The sequence below is a fragment of the Lithobates pipiens genome, unplaced genomic scaffold (genome assembly GCF_037356315.1).
Source record: "Lithobates pipiens isolate NorthernLeopardFrog02 unplaced genomic scaffold, aLitPip1_a1.2 Scaffold_3, whole genome shotgun sequence".
NCBI classification, from domain to species: Eukaryota; Metazoa; Chordata; class Amphibia; order Anura; family Ranidae; genus Lithobates; species Lithobates pipiens.
In genome coordinates this window covers 2,988,812-3,003,667 of record NW_027507790.1, presented here as the reverse complement: position 1 = coordinate 3,003,667, position 14,856 = coordinate 2,988,812, and the positions used below count along the sequence as shown (strand labels likewise).

The window sequence follows — 14,856 nt, the reverse complement described above, 5'->3', positions numbered from 1 at the left end:
CAAACTGCGGCATTTGAACAGCTGCAACTTTTATTTGAATGTCCCCTTATGTCTTGTGCAATCCTCCACCCAAAGGAGTGATGTAATGTAATTTGGGCAGCACAGTGGCACTTCTTCATAGAAGCACTGGTGTTGTTGGTTCGAATCCCATTCACGGGACTGCCTGGAGTTTGCATGTTTTCCCTGTGCCTGCATAGGTTTCTTCCCACACTCCAAAGATGTGCTGATAGGTGAATTAGCTCCTATCTAAATTGGCCTTAGTATGTGTATATATGAATGTGAGTTAGAGGCCTTAGATTGTAAGCCCCTTGAGGGCAGGGACTGATGTGACTGTACAATATGTGTAAAGCGCTGCTTAAATCAACAGTGCTAGATAAGTAGGTAATAATTTAAAAAATAGATTCATTCTCAGAGACTAACATCTTTTACAAGATGGTCAGAGCAGGCTTTGTAAAAAATGTTTAATGCCTGGGATTCTCAGATCATCTAGATAATGGCCAAAATTCTGATTAAGATGACCTAAAATTGGCACTTATAATACTCACAAAAATAGACAAGCACCAACACTTCTAGCCATATTCCATTCTAGTCACATTTATTACAAAAGTGTGCTGCGACAGCTTCTAATTGCTCACCACCAAGACCTTTTGCAAGGGACTCGTTTCCATTGTGTACTGATCTTTTGGTCTGAAGGCAGTTTTCTGAGAAAGTGTTTGCTGTAAAGTACTTTACACCTTGTTTCAGCAGTTGGTGCTTTATCAGTGCCAGTGCCATTGGTTATTGAAATGTATGTAGACTGCAGCCATTCATTGGTATAATTATTCATAAATAAAAGCTAAGGCTGCCTCTTCATAGTTTGCTTGCCCCTATGTTACTGCAAATGCACTTGGAATTCTGTTTCTTCTCCTACAGAGCAAAGAAGGCTTACAGTGTGGAGATTGAGTCCCTGGTGCTGTCTGCAATTCTCACTGCCTCACAACAGGTGCAACTTCACACATTGTCAGGGAAAGTGTTCCTCATGGAACATAAAACTGGATCAATGCAAGTAAGTTGGATGAGCTTATTATAAAGGAAATGAGGCACTATTATGTGCTTTTAACTCAATAAGGTTTGTTTATTCATTGTAGGAAATCCATGTTGTTCATGCCTTGTTGCCAGATCCTAATTTCAAACCTCCAGAAGAAGATCTAAATCCTGGTTGTTTTATTACCGCATCACAGAGAGATTTTGGTAAGATAACTGCTTTCAAATAACCAGATTTATATTGTAAAGTTTAAAGAACAAAATACCGTTTGATACCAGGTTTGCTTTAAAGGAAAAGTTCCGCCTGAGCTTGTTTGACTGGACTTCTCCTCTGGGTCACAGGAGTGCAATTAGTTTTGCACTCCCGTGACCCGTTTTCAGCAAAGAGCGGTCTGAAGTCCCCTCTCTGCTGACGTCACACAGATCAGTCCAGGATCCACATCATCCCAACTCTGGGAGTCTGGACCCGCCAGGTGCCTGGACTGATGACCGTCTCAGCCTCTCAGCGAGCCGCTGAGATGGCTGTTCCCTGCCCCTCCACAGCTCAGCGCTCCAGTGAGCGTGGAGGAGCAGAGAGGAGAGCTGCTGCTCAGGAAGCCGAGAGAACCGTGCTCGATGGCTCGGTTCTCAGTGCAGAGACCCCGGGGGACAGATGCAGCATCGGCCTAATGCTAAAAGATAGAAGGACAATCCTGCGAGTTTCCTGCGTAAATCAAATTATCATATCCCGGTAGCGTATGCTGAGCAATCCAGGAGCCCAATATGAATATAGAGTCTAGAGGTGGTTTTGACTTGGCTTAATCACAAAGTCACACGCTCCAAGGTGAGCATTTATTACCTAAGGGGGGCACCTGAGTGATGACACCTTAGCACGGTCACATCTTTTGGATGACATGGACCTTTATCAATGCTGGATTAGTGACGCAATTGGTCGCTGCTTATATGCACATGGGCACTTTGTTATATGATCTTATCACCTACAGCATTGTGTTTCAGCATGGTCATCATTGACCTATTTGCACACTGTATGAAAGCACAGAAGCACTTTGCTATATTGCTGTTTTTTTTTTTATGTTTTTTATTTTGTGGTTTGTAATACACAGTTATGCACTAGGCACTTTAACTATATTGTCCATAGTATGATATATGTGTATTAACATTTATAATTCACTGGTTTAATATTTAATTTTGAGATCAATTATTCACTGTGCACTTCTTATACATACCTTTTAGCGCAGCGTGTGTGTGTATATGTATATACTGTGTGTATATATATATATATATATATATATATATCGATGCTGCATCCACCTATGTAAGTGATTACAGGGGAAAAATATTCCCATGCTTCTCTTTTAAGGCATGCTTCCTACTGAGTGTAGCTTTACTGATCTGATACTTACCTCTGTCCCCATTTCAGTCATCCTCACTATGTGACCCTGCCCAAAACCACACAGCCTTTCTTCTTAAATGTTCTCTGTATCATTCTTTGCATGCAAGTTGTCATTCACATGAAGAGCTGTACTCCCCACTGGCTTTTAGAGATTATATGGAGTAGGGTTTTCCAGTAGGAATGAATGGGGCCAAGGCATACATACGTAGGATAATGAGGACCCAGCAGGGTCGCTTACGCAAGAAAATCCTGTATGGTTTGTGTGGTAGCTGAGCCTTGGACCAGGTGGGCTACGTTTTGGGGGGTGAGTTATGCCTTGATGGACAAGAGCTACTTTCCTTAACCACTTTCAGAGACCGGACCAATTTGCTGGTCAAAGACCAGACCACTTTTTGCGATTCGGCACTGCGTCGCTTTAACTGACAATTGCGTGGTCGTGCGACGTGGCTCCCAAACAAAATTGATCTCCTTTTTTTCCCACAAATAGAGCTTTCTTTTGGTGGTATTTGATCACCCCTGCGGTTTTTATTTTTTGCGCTATAAACAAAAATAGAGCGACAATTTTGAAAAAAACACATTTATTTTTTACTTTTTGTTATAATAAATATCCCCCAAAAATATATAAAAAAACATTTTTTTCCATCAGTTTAGGCCGATACGTATTCTTCTACATATTTTTGGTAAAAAAAATCGCAATAAGCGATTATTGATTGGTTTGCGCAAAAGTTATAGCGTTTACAAAATAGGGGATAGTTTTATAGCATTTTTATTAATAATTTTTTATTATTTTTTTCTTTACTAGTAATGGCGGCGATCAGCGATTTTTATTGTGACTGCGACATTGTGGGGGACCCATCGGAAATTTTTGGGACCATTGTCATTTATACAATAATCACTGCTATATAAATGCAGTGATTCCTGTGTAAATGACACTGGCAGTGAAGGGGTTAACCAGGGGGTGGCAGTGTAGGGGTTAAGTGTTCCTAGGGGTGTGTTACTAACTGTGGGGGGGTTGGGCTTTCATTTAGTGAACACTGATCTCTGCTCCAATCACATGGAGCAGAGATCAGCGTCACTAGTTGCTAGGCAGAATGGGGAAATGCTGTTTACATGGCATTTCCTCCATTCGGCCGCTCCGTGAGACGATCGCGGGGATGCCCACGGCGATCGAGTCCGCGGGTCCCGCGACCGGACTCACGGGGGTCCCGACCAGCGCGGGAGCGCGCCGCCGGCGGCGCGCTCCCGATGGCAGGGCGGCATTGAATATTGGACGTACCTGTACGCCAATATGCCTGCCCGTGCCATTCTGTCGACGTACATCGTCGTGCGCTGGTCGGGAAGTGGCTAAAGGGACTTTTATCACATTAGTTAATTCAGAACTTGGATAGGTGGGGATGCTGCAGTGAATAGGCAGTGAGTGGACATGGCTGAATAAGTGTACAAGCCTGGTAGATACTATTCGCAGACACTGTTATTTTGTCCTGAATAGGCAGTGTCTCTTTAAAAGAAAGTGTGGGCAAAGCAGGTAAAACACTGTGTTTTATGCTCAAAAGCATCAATTTGAGCTGTATTATGTTCAAATGTAAAAGTGTTTGACAGCGCCCTCCATCTACAACGAGCACTTAAAAGCTACAGTATGTTAGGCTGTGTTGATTTTCAGTGTCGAGTTAAGAGCACAGTCCAAATATTAGAGGGCAGGATAAGTAGAAAGTGTAAAGTGGTAGTTATGGGTTAAATTAGAGCTTGAGGTTTGAATGCTAGCCCTTTTAGCCCTCTGTCAGCTTAAAATGGGTCACAGGAGTGCAGAACTCAGCTGGTCCAGGTTCAGGATCCACCCAGATGCCTGGCCCGGCACACCTGACCCAGCCTCTTAGCAATCTGCTGAGAGGCTGAGAAAGCCCCTCCTGCCCCCTCCGCAGCCCATCGCTCCAGCAGAGCCAGCGTGGGCATCAATGCTGCATCCACCTAGGTGAATATAATTGTTTGCTTTTTTTAGAATCCCAAACTTTTTTTTAAAGTCTATAATCTAGCTGTTCTGCTCCTAGTATGTATGATGCAAGCCCCCAGGTGCATAATTTACATTTATCAACATTCAACCTCATTTGCCCAAAAAAGTGCATTCAGACTGGCTTGCAAGTTGAAGACCTCAAGTAAGAATGTTACGCCACTGCTTTATGTCATCTGCAAATGCAATCAATTAAACATGGCATTGCCTTTTTTATAATAGTTTCCAGCTGTTAACATATTTGTATTTTATGAAGGCGTGTCTGACTCTACTGGAGCCTTGTGGCTTCAAAGCCCACAACAGTCAAGCCAAAAATCATCTGGGAAATGGGAGCAAAAACAGGTGAGCATAACATGTCTATACTCAGCACTATCATTCATTAATGGTGGAAAAATGGAACACTCAGGCTCAGCTGATCTGCAAGGGGGAGGAGGAGAAGGAAGAAGTCACTGACAGTTGATGAGGCACTGACAGACCATAAACTTGTCTAAGAGAAATATGGTTGTTCACATTGTTGGCACTTACAGTATGGAAATGGTAGATACTTAAGCTGGCCATAGATGGATAAAAAATTTGGCCGGTCCAGCAGGGAACGGATGGCCTTCAATCCATGTGTGGCTGTTCCTGCTCAACAGATGCCGATCTAACATTTGATATCTGCCGAACGGGAACGTTTGAAAATGTACATTTCATCAGCGTTGATCAGTGTTTTCCAACAGCGGTGTGGGCTGAATTAAACAAATTAACAGTTTCCTCCATTTACACAAGTGAGGTGGATGAAGGAATCTTCCCCAACTGATCGACCAAAAGTTTTCCAACGTCCTGTTTGACAAACTTCGATCTAATCATTGAACAGTGATGGCCACATATGGAGCAAAATTCGTCTGGGCCTTGCTTCTACATTAGCACTAGCCAGAAATACTCTACAGGCTTCCCCTTATTCCATATATTTACCTCAGATCCCATAGTTTGTTTAGTCAATCCTAAACGTCTAGCCCTCTCTTTATTCTGATTATATTCACTGCATAGAATGTTTTTTTTTTTTTTTCTTTCTTCAATGGTTGTATACATACATTATAAATGTAAACTGTTTTGTATTCTCCTGACATGCAAATCATTTTCATTCATGCTGTATCATCTTCAGTCTGTTGATATTCACCCTTTTACTTTTATTTTGCGTGGTTACCGTTTACAGATCCATTCAGCTTCTATTTCCTGTTTGAACATGATGAATGATTTGGTGATTACGGCATCCACCGATCGCAGTGTCAAGATCTGGAGATGTAACCCTTTCAGACAAGTATGCACTTTTTGTTTTCGAGCCAGCAGTGCGGTGCGCAAAAACAAAACACTAAAATACACCAAAAAATACCTGTGTGAACACACACACACACACACACACACACGCACTAGGATGTTGGACCCCTCCCTGACCCCCTGGAGTACAAGACTCCTGACAGGGGTTAGGCATGCTCAGGTCCACTTAGCCAAAAGGCCTGATGGACCCTGCTCCCTGTCATCATCCAAGACCAACCAACAAGTACTGTAGGGATGAGCTTCGTGTTCGAGTCAAACGTACGTTCGACTCGAACATTGGCTGTTCGTCCGTTCAGCGAAATCTGAACACTTGGTCCGTTCGCGTCAAAATTCGCATGGCGCTCACGGCCCACAATGCACTGCGATGGCGCAGTGCATTGCTGGCTCATGATTGGCCAAGCATGCACTGTGACCCCACATGCTTGGCCAATCGCAGCGCCAGCAGCGAGGAGAGCCATGATTGGCCACAGGCAGGATTTTTTGGCTGATTTCCTATCTTGCTGTTGTGTAGTGGTTATTGTCTGTGCCCTGACCGCAGTATACACCACTATATTCACTATTTACTTCACTATATTTATATATCTTTAATAATAGAGCTTGCAGTCAGTAGTGTTAGGAGATGTGCGTGCTGTCTGCGTGATCTGTACCCAGTACATACCGCTATAATCCACCTACATAGCTGTTCTCTATTTGAGCCCAATTGCCATCTGCAGGAGTTATTGGAAGTTGTGTGTGCCTCCAGCACAGCACAGTATACATCTGTATATACCCCTTTATCTCTGCTGTTTTCTGGTTATTGTCTGCGTGCCCTGACCGCAGTATACACCGCGATATTCACCTCACCTATATAGCTAGTGATCTATCTTTTATAATAGAGCTTGCAGTCAGTAGTGTTAGGAGATAGTGCGTGCTGTCTGCGTGCTCTGTACCCAGTACATACCGCTATAATCCACCTACATAGCTGTTCTCTATTTGAGCCCAATTGCCATCTGCAGGAGTTATTGGAAGTTGTGTGTGCCTCCAGCACAATATAAACTACCCAACTGCTGTTTTACCCAACTCCCTTCAGGCCATTACCATGTCTGGAAGGCCAGCAAGGAGAGGCAGACAGGCGCGAGCCGATAAAAGAGGGCAAGCAGGCTCTGTGTCTAGAGACAACAGTGCTGGTCGTGGACGCGGTGCATTGTCATCAGCACGTGGCCATGGGACATGCTTGTCCTTCTTTTCGGCAGCTGGACATGTTGAACCGCAACATGCCAACGACTTGGTAGAGTGGATGACCAAGCCCTCTTCATCCTCCTCATCCTCTCTCACCCAGTCTCAGGGTAGTCGCAAAGCAGCTGCCAACGCATCGTCTTCCCTCCTCTCAATGTCATCATCAGTGACTCCTTCCCTAGACCCACCACGTCCTCCTGAGGAGTCTCCTGAACTCTTTGAGCACAGTGTTGGGTACATGCTCAAGGAGGATGCCCAGTGTTTGGTGCCTCTGCGCGTTATTCTAAAAGTTCTTTGATGTGGGCCTTCTTTGAGACGAGTGCATCAGATCGCACCGCTGCTATTTGCAACATATGTCTCAAGCGTATCTCACGTGGCCAAAACATCAGCCGCTTGGGCACCACATGCTTGACCAGACATATGTTGACCTGCCATGCAGCTTGTTGGCAAGCGTACCTCAAAGACCCACACCAAAGAACAAAGCGGACCTCTCCTTGCTCTTCATCAGCTGGCATCTCCAACCCCACTAGACCTTCAGTCCTCTCTGAAACCTGCTCTGAGAGGAATGAAGGTGTAGAATTAGGTGTGTCACAGCCAAGTGCTTCCGGGAACTCTGCTAGCGGTACACCCACGTCCGATTATAGCAGGCAAATGTCCCTGCCCCAGCTGCTGGACCGGCGGAAGAAGTTTACTCCCAGCCATCCACATGCCCAGCGGTTGAATGCTAGCTTGGCTAAATTGCTAGCACTTCAACTGCTGCCTTTTCAGTTGGTAGACTCGGCCCCCTTCCGTGAGTTTGTACAATGTGCGGTTCCTCAGTGGCAGGTCCCCAAACGCCACTTTTTCTCACGGAAGGCGATTCCGGCTCTCTACCGGCATGTGGAAGGCAATGTCCTTGCCTCGCTGGACAGGGCGGTCAGCGGTAAGGTGCATATTACCGCTGACTCATGGTCCAGCAGGCATGGACAGGGACGTTACCTGTCTTTCACGGCCCATTGGGTCACTCTTCTGGCTGCTGGGAAGGATGCAGGACAAGGTGCAGTAGTGTTGGAGGTTGTTCCGCCACCACGCCTCCAAAATGCTACTATTGGTTGTGACACACCTCTCTCCTCCACCCCCTCCTCTTCTTCTTCCTCCATGGCCTCTTCCAGTGCTCTGTCCTCAGAACCAGCGGTGCTCCGTAGGCGTTGCAGGGGCTACGCAAGTACGCAGGCAAAACGATGCCATGCCGTGCTTGCGCTGGTTTGTTTGGGGGACAGGAGCCACACTGGGGCGGATGTTTTGTCAGCTCTGCAGGGGCAGGCCGAGAGGTGGTTGACGCCACGCCAGCTTAAGCCAGGAATGGTGGTTTGCAACAATGGCACCAACCTCCTCTCCGCCCTCCGACAGGGACAACTGACCCATGTGCACTGTGTAGCTCACGTCCTTAACCTGGTGGTGCAGCGGTTCTTGGGCAGGTACCCCTGCTTACAGGATGTCCTGAAGCAGGCCAGGAAAGTCTGTGTGCATTTCCGCCGATCATTTAATGCCTGTGCTCGGCTGGCTGAGCTCCAAAAGGAGTTGAACCTGCCCAAGAACCGCCTTATATGTGACATGCCCACCAGATGGAACTCAACATTGGCCATGCTGCAGCGGCTGCACACGCAGCAGAGGGCCATCAATGAGTACCTGTGCGACTACGGCACCAGGACAGGGTCAGGGGAGCTTGGTTTTTTCTCACCACGCCAGTGGGGCATGATCAGGGATGCATGCACTGTCCTGTCACCGTTTGAGGAGGCCACAAGGATGGTGAGCAGTGACAGTGCATGCATCAGTGACACTGTACCTCTTGTCCACCTCTTGGAGCATACGCTGCGTGGAATAATGGACAGGGCACTTGAGGCAGAACAGAGGCAGGAAGAGGAGGACTTCCTTGCCTCTCAAGGCCCCCTTTATCCAGACAGTGTTCCTGCTGTGCCACCCATATCACAGGAAGAGGAAGAGGAGGAGGAGGAGGATGATTGTGTCAGCATGGAGGTGGAGGCTGGCACTCAGCATCAGCAGCAGCAGCAGTCTTATAGGGATGATTTACAGTCCCAAGAAACACGTGGACTTGTACGTAGCTGGGAGGAGGTAGCTGCGACTCATGTTGTCCTTAGTGACCCAGAGGACTCCGGACCGAATGCCTCAGCTAACCTACGCTGCATGGCCTCCATGATCCTGCAAAGCCTGCGGAAGGATCCTCGTATTCTTCGGATCAAGGAGAGGGACCATTACTGGCTGGCCACTCTCCTTGATCCACGGTACAAGGGTAAGGTTGCCGACCTTATCTTGCCATCGCAGAGGGAGCAGAGGATGAGACATCTCCGGGAGGCCTTGCAGAAAGCTCTGTGCAACGCGTTCCCAGAGACTGGGAGGTTACAAACTCCTGGTCCTGGACAACGTGTTGCTGAGGCATCGGTCAGAAGGAGCGGTGGAGAAGGTGGCCGCCTGACTGATGCTTTCAGACAATTTTTTAGTCCGCAGCCCCAAGGTATGATTGGTTCCAGCACCCATCGCCAGCGTCTGATTTACATGGTGCAGGAATACCTAGGGGCAAGGTCAGACTTGGACACCTTTCCCACCGAAAATCCTCTGGCTTACTGGGTCTTGAGGATGGATCACTGGCCAGAGCTTGCAAAGTATGCAATTGAGCTACTGGCCTGTCCTGCATCCAGCGTTCTTTCGGAACGCACCTTCAGTGCTGCTGGTGGCTTTGTTACCGATCACAGGGTGCGCCTGTCCACCGAATCAGTTGATCGACTGACCTTCATCAAGATGAATCAGTCTTGGATCACCCACAGCTACCAAGCACCTGAAGCTGATGTAACCGAATAATTTTTTTTGAAATACCACATCCCTTCAAGACTGCCTATGCTGATGCTGAGTGACTGTCCTGTTATGTTGATTGTCTATCCTCTTCCTCCTCCGCTGATATGTTGGAAGAACATTTTTGGTTCTGGGTGATGCCAGCAGCCCAATTTTTCTGCCCCTGTTTAACAGGGGCGTTTAATTACAATTTTTGATGCAATGCTTTGCAGCAGGGCTAATTCCTGCAATAAAACTAGAGTATATGGCAGAGGTTGCAGTGTGGTGGCACCAGCACCAGTGCCTAAGGCCCAATTTTTCTGCCCCTGTTTAACAGGGGCGTTTAAGTACAATTTTTGATGCAATGCTTTGCAGCAGGGCTAATTCCAGCAAAAAAACTAGAGTATATGGAAAAGGTTGCAGTGTGGTAGCACCAGCAGCAGTGCCTAAGGCCAAATTTTTCTGCCCCTGTTTAACAGGGACATGTAATTACAATTCTTGATATAATATTTCACAGGAGGGCCCCTTCCTGTGCCCACCCAGAGTAACGGTGAGGACTTATAGTGTTGTGGCACCAGCACCACAACCACCAAAGGTCAATTTTTCTACCACTGTTCAACAATGGCATGTAATTACAATTCTTGATATAATCGTTCACAGCAGGGCGCTCCAGCGCCCACCAAGAGTCACTTTGAGGGCTTACAATGTTGTGGCAAAACCAACACCTTGTTCCGCCATTTCTGCAGAGCATATAGGGCAGGCCCCTACTTTCAAACATCCAACTTACAAACATCTCCTACTTGCAAACGCAAGGAGACAACAGCAAGTGAGATGAAAAAAGATGGACGACAAAACAAATTATACAGGGGTGATAACCCTTCCCTATGTTTTCCAAAAAGCTTAAAAATATTTTTTTTGACTGGAGCTACACTTTAAAAATGTACCAGTTGAAAATTACAAACAGATTCAACTTAACACAACAAACCTACACAGTCCCTGTCTTGTTTGCACCGCCTGTATACTGCTGTTCTGAGTATATAGGGCCTGGGGGCCACACGCATTTCCTTTTTTTAATATGGGTACAGGGTTCCCCTTAATATGCGTACAAGACCCAAATAGGCTGGTAATGGGCAGGGAGGGCTACCCATGCCATTTTTCTGAATGATTTTCAACCATATTGCAGGAACCAGATATAACATTAAAACCGCAAGCAGTTTTAAATGGTGTTATTTCCGTTAAATGTCATTTTGTGCAGGGACTGTTCTAAACACGGGAAACACGTGGCACTTCACAGGCATACTACAGACACCCCACAGGCACCATATTTAAAGGAATATTTCACTTTAATCGTCATTAAAATCAGTGCTCCCGCAAAAACGGCCGTTTTTAAAACTTTTTTTTGCATTGACCCATGTCCCCTGGGGCAGGAGCCAGGTCTCTAAACCCTTTTTAGGACAGTATCTTGCATATTAGCCGTTAAAATTAGCACTTTCCATTTCGAACGTTCGAGTCCCATAGACTTCAATGGGGTTCTAACGTTCGTAACGAACGTGGGGTCTGTTCGAAAGTTCTGGTGCGAACCGAACCGGGGGGTGTTCGGCTCATCCCTAAAGTACTGGGTGGAGGGCTCTTTCAAAGAGAGACTTCCTCCCCTAGGAAGGGGAGAAAGGAACCTGATGGCCAGGCATCCTTCAAGGTAGGCCCAAAGTCCCACACCCTAGATCCCTCAGCCAGACAAGGTAGCACAGTCAGGAGGCATTGGGTGCCTTGGAACCCTCCACACTAGGCAAATACTCCAGACCTCCAACTTACCCAGTAAACGCTTCATTTAGTTTCTTTCCCACTGTGACCCCCATCAGAACAGCAGAGATACTTTACAGCCAGCCATCCCACCTGGAAGGCCATAATGATGGTGGAGCATCTCTACTGAATTCTGATAAGAACTGATACTACACTTGATCTTAGCCAAAAGGGTGAGGAAAAGTAAGTACACCCATGGCCTCGGAAGCTGGTATTGCCCTCTTTAGCAGAAATGAATTGTAGGTATTTTGTATAATTGCCAAACCAGTCTCCAGCATCAACTTATTGACAATTTTGACCACTTCTCTATGCAAAATTCCTTCAGTTGCAATTTTTTTTGTGGGTGCCTTTCATCTTGCATGATCTGTCAATTTCAAATTGCGCTACAGCCCCTAAATGTGATTTAAAATCTAATGCAGTTTTGAGGGCAGAGCCCTGCATAGCTACACCGATCACAAGGAGGGGGCTCTGATAATGAAAAGCATGTGAACACCGGGGGCACCACATAAATGAGGCCAGGAGGGAAAAAGAGGATACAAGCAAGTACATTTTCCCAACAGAGAACAAGGCTGCCACCAGGACACTCATTCCATGCTTTAGTGCCCCCAGGGTGGCTTGAACTTCACCCAGCTGGGGATCACTGCCATGGACCAGTATCGCACTCTGCCAGTTCACAAGACATTATATAATTGCACAGAGTCCAGTGCGGATCAGTAACATTACAAGACGTCCCCCACTAGGGGGCCTGGGTTCCATTCCTCTTGAGCTGTAGTCAGCAGATGTGGATAAGGTGATCTAATTGCCAGATGAAATGTTGAGAAAACTAGCTGAAAAAGAGCAATTTGTGCAGATTGCACAGACATGACCATCACCTATGATGCTAGTGTTCAATCACTGAAGGTTGAAACCTGACCTTATCGTAATAAATATGAAGATACAGGTATATGAGTTTTCTGTATGAACAATCCTTAGAAAATGATCTTGAATTTCCAAGCCAGTTGCAATTATTTGGTTGTTGAAAACATTCAAGGAATGCTGATCATGTACAAAAGTTATACTAAGGCCCATTACTGCTGTTATGTTGGATGAAACACCATCTTATCTATAGCTAATAATAAAAGTAAAATACTGCGATCCTGACAGAATTAATTAAAACTAACAGTGAACATAAAGCAGCAACTAATATGTGGAATACACACATATAATATAAAAATAAAAGGAAGAGATAGCTGAGCTGACAGTGAAACCACTAGTGGTGATCCAGTGCTAAATAAATTGAATATATATATATATATATATATATATATATATATATATATATATATAAAGACAACACAGATTGGATACTCGGAAAATCGAATATCAAATAAAGTCCAAATTATCAACTGAGATAATGTGATATAAATGTGCAATCTTCCGTCACCAATGAGGGCTAATCACCGTGAGAAATACACGCTTACCAGAAGGCAAGCAACAAACAGCTTGTGGCTTAACAACCAGCCAGGGCCTTGTCCTAGGGCAGTGATGGCAAACCTTGGCACCCCAGATGTTTTGGAACTACATTTCCCATGATGCTCAACTACACTGCAGAGTGCAGGAGCATCATGGGAAATGTAGTTCCAAAACATCTGGAGTGCCAAGGTTCGCCATCACTGTCCTAGGGGATCCGGGATAAACAGCTCAGAGGGCATCAAACCAGGAACCAATGCGACCGATAAACCACTAATAAGATGTTGCAGAGACTCTCAGATATATACCAGGTGTCAGCCAGAAATAAAAAAGAGGGAGCTTCCCATGGTGTAATACTGATACAAATGTTTAATAAGAAAGATAAACGATACACTTACAAACGTGGAAGTAAAAATAGCATAAACAGCCGGCCAGCTTGCAAATGCCCGTTCGCTCAGAGGATCAAACGCGATGACATCAGCATGTCCTGTCCTGGAAAACTCAGGGGCCGCTGACGTCATTGCGTTTGATCCTCTGAGCGAAGGGGGCATTCGCAAACCAGCTGGCTGTTTTTGCGATGTTTATTTTCACGTTTGTAAGTGTATCTTTTAGCTTTCTTATTAAACATTTGTATCAGTATTACACCATAGTAAGCTCCCTTTTTTATTTCTGGGTGACACCTGGTATACATCCGAGAGTCTCTGCAACATCTTATTAGTGGTTTATCGGTCGCATTGGGTTCCTGGTTTGATGCCCTCTGAGCAGTTTATCCCGGATCCCCTAGGACAAGGCCCTGGCTGGTCGTTTAGCCGCAAGCTGTTTGTTGCTTGCCTGTATTTCTCACGGTGATCAGCACTCATTGGTGACGGAAGATTACATTTATATCACATTATCTCAGTTCATAATTTGGATTTTATTTAATACTTGATTTTTCATTAAGTCTCACACCCACCTTTAACACTTTGCCATCACATTTTTCTGGACTTTGGTTTCACTGTCAGCGCAGCTATCTCTTCCTTTCATCTATAGCTAACATCACTTAAAAGCTGCTTCTGTACATTGTATTTTTTTTTGTATCTTTGCAGGTGGGAATATTCAATTGTGAAGGATCGGTTACCTGTCTGTCTCCTTGTCCTCTGGCTCAGTGTGATACTCCATCAGTGGCATGTCGCATTGCCTGTGGGGATCAGTATGGAAATGTGTATTTGCTGACTTCTTTGCAAGTTTAGAAACACAATACACCTAGATAATGGTTCTTTACATGTATGATTGAAAAACTTTAAAAAATAATAAAAGTCTTTAAGCACTGTTAGTCACGTTTTAAATATTGCAAATGTTGACCAGCCATATTATGCTGAACGTTTTTTTTTTATTTAATACTTTATTTAAAGATCAAGGAATTGTACAAAACCACTTGCAAAAACAGTAATCATGTACAAAAAGAAGATAACAGCATGGTTAATACATAACCACTAAAAGAATAACATATTCGACTTGAAACCACCTTATATAATTCCGGATGGGCGACCTCTTTGGCAAATTCCATGAACAATTTTATGGTTTAAGATCTCACAGTGAAGGTGGCCTCGGCGGCTGGACCTATAAAAAGGAAAGTACCGAAAAGGTTGAAGAAAGAAGGGGAAACATAGATAGAAGGAAGAGGAAGAAAAAAATAAGGGGGGGGGGGGGGGGGTTGGAGAATAAGGAAGGGTTAGGCAATCCCTCCTGACGAATCACTCCCCAGGGGATGCTCCAGTGGTTGTGAAGCCAGTAGCGTCTGGTCTCTAGACAAAATATGGAGTCCAGGTCTTCCAATATTTGTCCGCTT

The 14,856-nt window shown here is 45.3% G+C and overlaps 1 protein-coding gene across 1 annotated transcript in view; it reads left to right on the top strand.

Annotated features, from left to right (window-relative positions):
* The window catches only part of TEP1 (telomerase associated protein 1), a 161,551-nt gene extending 147,211 nt beyond the window's left edge, over positions 1–14,340 (top strand). The window contains exons 50-54 of the mRNA XM_077461156.1: positions 913–1,045; positions 1,128–1,230; positions 4,678–4,763; positions 5,617–5,721; positions 14,114–14,340. Coding sequence (XP_077317282.1) covers positions 913–1,045; positions 1,128–1,230; positions 4,678–4,763; positions 5,617–5,721; positions 14,114–14,257 — 571 coding nt within the window. The 3' untranslated portion in view covers positions 14,258–14,340. The remainder of the gene's footprint in view (positions 1–912; positions 1,046–1,127; positions 1,231–4,677; positions 4,764–5,616; positions 5,722–14,113) is intronic.
* Positions 14,341–14,856: the final 516 nt, after the last annotated feature.